Source organism: Pinus tabuliformis, chromosome 3_1, assembly GCF_031772625.1.
Source record: "Pinus tabuliformis cultivar Carrire ecotype Pingquan chromosome 3_1, CPIR1, whole genome shotgun sequence".
Taxonomy (NCBI): domain Eukaryota; kingdom Viridiplantae; phylum Streptophyta; class Pinopsida; order Pinales; family Pinaceae; genus Pinus; species Pinus tabuliformis.
In genome coordinates, this window is record NC_142301.1 from 227,916,423 (window position 1) to 227,921,290 (window position 4,868).

The 4,868-nt window shown below is 36.0% G+C and overlaps 1 protein-coding gene across 1 annotated transcript; it reads right to left on the reverse strand.

The window, feature by feature from the left end:
* Nucleotides 1-1,174: 1,174 nt before the first annotated feature.
* On the reverse strand, nt 1,175-1,770 carry LOC149186624 (homeobox-leucine zipper protein ROC7-like). Its single transcript, XM_089412646.1, has 2 exons — nt 1,504-1,770; nt 1,175-1,373 (listed from the first exon to the last, which is right to left on the reverse strand). The coding sequence occupies exons 1-2, from the start codon at nt 1,723-1,725 to the stop codon at nt 1,242-1,244; spliced, it is 354 nt and encodes a 117-aa protein (XP_089268772.1). The 5' UTR covers nt 1,726-1,770; the 3' UTR covers nt 1,175-1,241.
* Nucleotides 1,771-4,868: the final 3,098 nt, after the last annotated feature.

Here is a 4,868-nt window from a genome sequence, read left to right on the forward strand (position 1 = left end):
GCCATCCAAATATAAGAAATTTTTCTATTTTAGAAAAGATGTAACATTTAAGATATCTTTAATAAAACTTTAAATACATAAATATAGAGTTTACAATTATTTTTGAATAATGTATAGTTCAAAATTAATATAATAATTTAAAAAATTAATATAGCAAAATTGCCCCTTGTAATTTTTTCCTATTTTTTAAATAAACTGTATTATTTAGTTATATTAATTAAACAATTTTTTAAATAATAAAGATAGAAAGCTTTAATATTTTGAATATTTCAGAAAAGACAATAATACTTTTTAAATGTTAGATAATTTTAGAAAAACCAATCCAATGAAAAAGAAAATAAAAGTTACCAAAAATAATCCAAACCATGAATCAGATCTAAAAGAAAAACACTTTAAAAATAAAATACAAATGCAAATTTAATTACCACATAGCACAAACAAGCTCAGAATAATTGAATCTAAGGCATTTAATGACATTTATAATCTCCAGATGAAACCTAAAACTTAATTTTTCCATACAGTGTTCCATTTTAGATGGAAGTTAATATCCTAACCATTATCCTTGCAATGTGGTGAAGTCCATGAACACCTCATCATAAATAATTCACATGAAATATAAATCACATCAAAATAATTCAGAAACAGTAAGAATAAAATAGCCCGATTCTGTCAAGCATCTTCCACAGTAAGAATAAAATAGCCCGATTCTGTCAAGCATCTTCCAAAATCAATGATGATTTAATTTTCTGTACTGTCTTGGAGATCAACTGTTGCACCGCTTGCAGATCTTCCATCGTATCCCTAGGTGTCTCCATATTGGCTAACAATATCTGGAATGCAACTGTCAAAATAGATCCTCCTTTGTGGATAGTGCTTAAGCTACTTCCAATTTCAGTGAGTGTACCAAGTCCATCTGGGAGAATTACAAAGCCCGATGGCATAACATGGTCAGGTTCACCTCCTTGCATCACTGCATGCAAGGAAGCCATATCGAAAGGAGCATAAACAATAATAGACCCCCAAGCATCCGTACAACACTCCTGTAAAATGAATGCAGACTGACTCGTACTGATGCCCTGCAAATATTGAAATACACAAATTGAGATAGTAGTAATAATAGGGGAAAGGATTCATGGCATGAATTGCAAAGATTCAATTCATGGCATTGATTGCAGGACAATCCATATTATGGGATTCTACATATATGGAATAAGTCAATATACAAAAATGTTATAGGACATCTATACTTTTGTGCAGCATGAAGCTCCAACACATACATTTGATCCGAGGATGCTAACACTGTTCCGACGATCTTGTCCCTTCATAATGCGTGTTATTTCTTGCTTTGGTTCGCCGGTAGAGAGCATATCCCACTGCATTATTTGATCTTGAAATATTAGTGGTGGCAAATTCTTAACAGCAATATATCTTAGTATTATATAAAAGCTAATCACTGGATCAATTCTATCTATTAGATATTGGGTGAAGAATAAGTCATCTAACCTGGTTTCGACGTTTCGGATCTTGCAGGAAATCGAACGATTTCTGAGGAGTAACGGGAATCCAGAATGAAGTGGCAGCACAAATCACAACACAGCCAGGAAACTCAGGGTTCGCCATGTTCTTCCGTGTGGACACTCGAATATCCTCATCACCGTTACCAGATAACGTAGCCCAGTTGTTAACCATCGATGGAGTCAGACAAGCACAGAAGTCACTCGTCATTCGCTGAGCAAGTTTCAGCAAGCATTGCCGACCTCTGGGATCTGGGAAAGCTGATCGAATAAATAAATATTTTTAGATGAATTCATAGTAATGGAATATAAATAGATATTAATTGAATTTAGAGCAACCACGAATTTGCAGAGTTATTCTACTTCATATTGCAAGGAGTTGCGGGAATCGAGCCAGTGACGATCTATTACTTCACATTGCCCTCGGTTACAAGTGCTCAAGTAGAGCTGGCTGGGAATTTTATGTTCATCCCTCTCACTATGGTGAAGGTATGGAGGAGCCCCTGATTTGTTGAACACAGACAGCTTTTCTGCATCAGAAAGTTGGTGGAAAACTCGCATTTACTGATATTTGATTCTGGAATCGGGGAACTGATAGAAACATTTGGCTACACAGCAATATCAGCTCGCAGAGATTCAAATAACTGCCTATGTGTGGATTTTGGAGGGATTCTGCGTGCTGAAACTTTGTAGACGTCTTTGTTTTTACTTACCTAATTTTGACATCTAAAGTCATATAACACGGTGAATAGCGTTACTCTTACATACACACTTTGTACAGAAATGACAACTGAATTAACTATTCGCAAGCAGTGCAAAGGACATCGCTAAACCATAAAAAAAATCCAAAAAAAACAATGCAAGAATTATTGAGCAGCTGGGTTTGAATTGGTTGAAGGTTTTTGTCCAACCATTGAGCAGCGTGGTGAGTAGTGTGAGCAGTGTGGTCAGCAGTGTGGGCAAAAGTGAGAACAGCCAGCAGTGAGCAATGAGCAGTGTGAGAGCAGAGAGTTTTTATGCAGCGGAAGTATCGAGCACTAAGCAAGTAGGAGCAAATGCATTCAAACATGACAAAGGAACCAGGAATGTCAGAACAGGTGAAGACAAATGATTAGGACAAGTGAAAATTGCCTCGTCCGCCAAAGTTGGGAAGTGGGTTTGGGTCAATGCCAAACAATATTGAGGCATTTTAAAACGAAGAATAGCCCATCTAAAATGGGAGCAAGCAAGGAAGAAACGGTCTCAAAAGAAAAGTAATTGAGCCCTTCTCAAAAAGCACTCAAACAAGTCTCCTCCATAAGCACGTGGCAACAAGAAGTCCAAAGGAAAAGTCACTGATGATTTTGTCTTATATAGTCCCACATCCATACCTTTCACTTGGTCATCCGATCTTTATATGAAAGAATTGTTAAATGCAAAACAAAGGTTGAAGTTTTTAGAAACTAAAGCGCAGGAAAGAGATCATAAAATTCATATAATAACAGTTGAGAACAATGGGTTAGCAAAAAGCAATAAAATTTTAAAAGAGCAAGTGGCATTGCTAGAATGGCAATGCATGAAGGCGGATGTGTAAAACATAAAGAAATCTGTAGTGGAAAGTACAGAGGTGGTGAATGTGAAATCATCCCAAGATAAAGGGAAAATGATTAAAAAAGCAAGTGGTATTGTTAGAATGGTAATGCATGAAGGCGGATGTGCAAAACATAAAGAAATCTGTAGTGGAAAGTACAAAGGTGGTGAATGTGAAATCATCCCAAGATAAAGTGAAAATGATTGTCCAAATAAAAAACCATGAAGAAAACGCAAGAGAAAAATGAAAGGAGATTCTACCAAAATTTCCAAAACTTGGGTTCAATTTATTAGCAATTTTGTTAATAAGGAATTAGAAACAAATATTTAGTTTGACAACATGCAATATAGTGAAGGAAAGGAAAGACAAAATAGGGCAACAAACATAATTATTAAAGGGGTGAAAGACTATGGGAAAAATGAATATACTCTTGACCTTGCAAGAGACTTATTGAAAGACAAGTTGCTATGGCAAGGACAAATATATCAAGCATGGAGGGTGGGTAAGTTTAACGGCGAGAGAGCCAGGCCCATAAAAGTCATTATACCTAGCTTGCGTGATAAATATATTATTCTAAGCAAGAAACATCTCTTGAGGGGTTGTCGTTTTTTCTAGAAGAAGATTTAACTGTAAAAAAACAGGAGGAAAGGAGGAAATTTTAAAGGTTAGGGCAGAAAGAGATGAAAGAAAGAGAGCATGGATTTATAAAGGCAAAGCTATGATAACGCAATTTGGACCTTCTTCAAGAACAGAGTAGAAAGATGGTAATAAAGAAGAGGCAACAAACTCTTCAACAAGAAATCAAAAAGCAAGGCCGGTATGGGAAAACATGGACAAAGACTCAAATGTGAGCCTTGCATGTCAAAATAAATAGAAATCAAATCATACCGAGGTTTCTTTAAGATTAGTTTGTTGGAACTACATAGGTTACCCATGGAGACGAGGACCTGGGTTAGGGCCTATTGCGGGATATAGAGACATAATTTGCCTTGTAGAAACACATGAGCATGAAGGGTGCAAAACACCTTTGTTTGAATGATACTCGAAGATGACAGTGTGGAACAAGGCAACAGGGAATGTCAAAAGGCACGGGGTATCATGGTTTTAGTATGAGAGAAAGAAGGTCGTCTTATTTAGTTAGAAAAATAAGACTCAAATAAGCAATTCATTTGGTTTAAAATATCAGAAAATGGAAACCACATTAAAATTACAAGATGCTATTCTGCACCACAAATTTCAAAAATATACAAAGGTAAAGGGCTTGACCACAAAGATCCATTTGCTGCTTTAAAAGCAGATATTGCAACATATTCACAGTGAGGTGAAATCCTTATAGTGGGTGATTTCAATGCTAGGATTGCAAGTGAGCAAGCTAGCATTCTTTGTTGTAAAGATGATTGTGACCCTATTTGGCTTGCAAAAGAAAGTAATCATTAGTGGGAAAGAATTTCAGAGGAAAAGGGCTGCAATCTCTTTAGTGAACAATTGCTTGCTCTATGTGGGGCCTTTGATTTAGTCATTTGTAATGGGTTGACTAGATAGGAAAAGTCTGGTAATTTCACTTGCAATACTTACAATGGAGCAAGTGTGGTAGATTATGTAATTCGGTTGCATGGTTTCTGTGAGAAAATGGAAGAAGTTTTCATTGGAGATCAACGATGGGATTTGAAATCAGATCACAAGTCAATTTATTTATGTTTCTCTTGGATTGGAAAAAAGTAATTAGAGTAAAAAATTCAACATGCCCAACAAAATCTCCCACAGGGCAGAAATATTTTGACGCC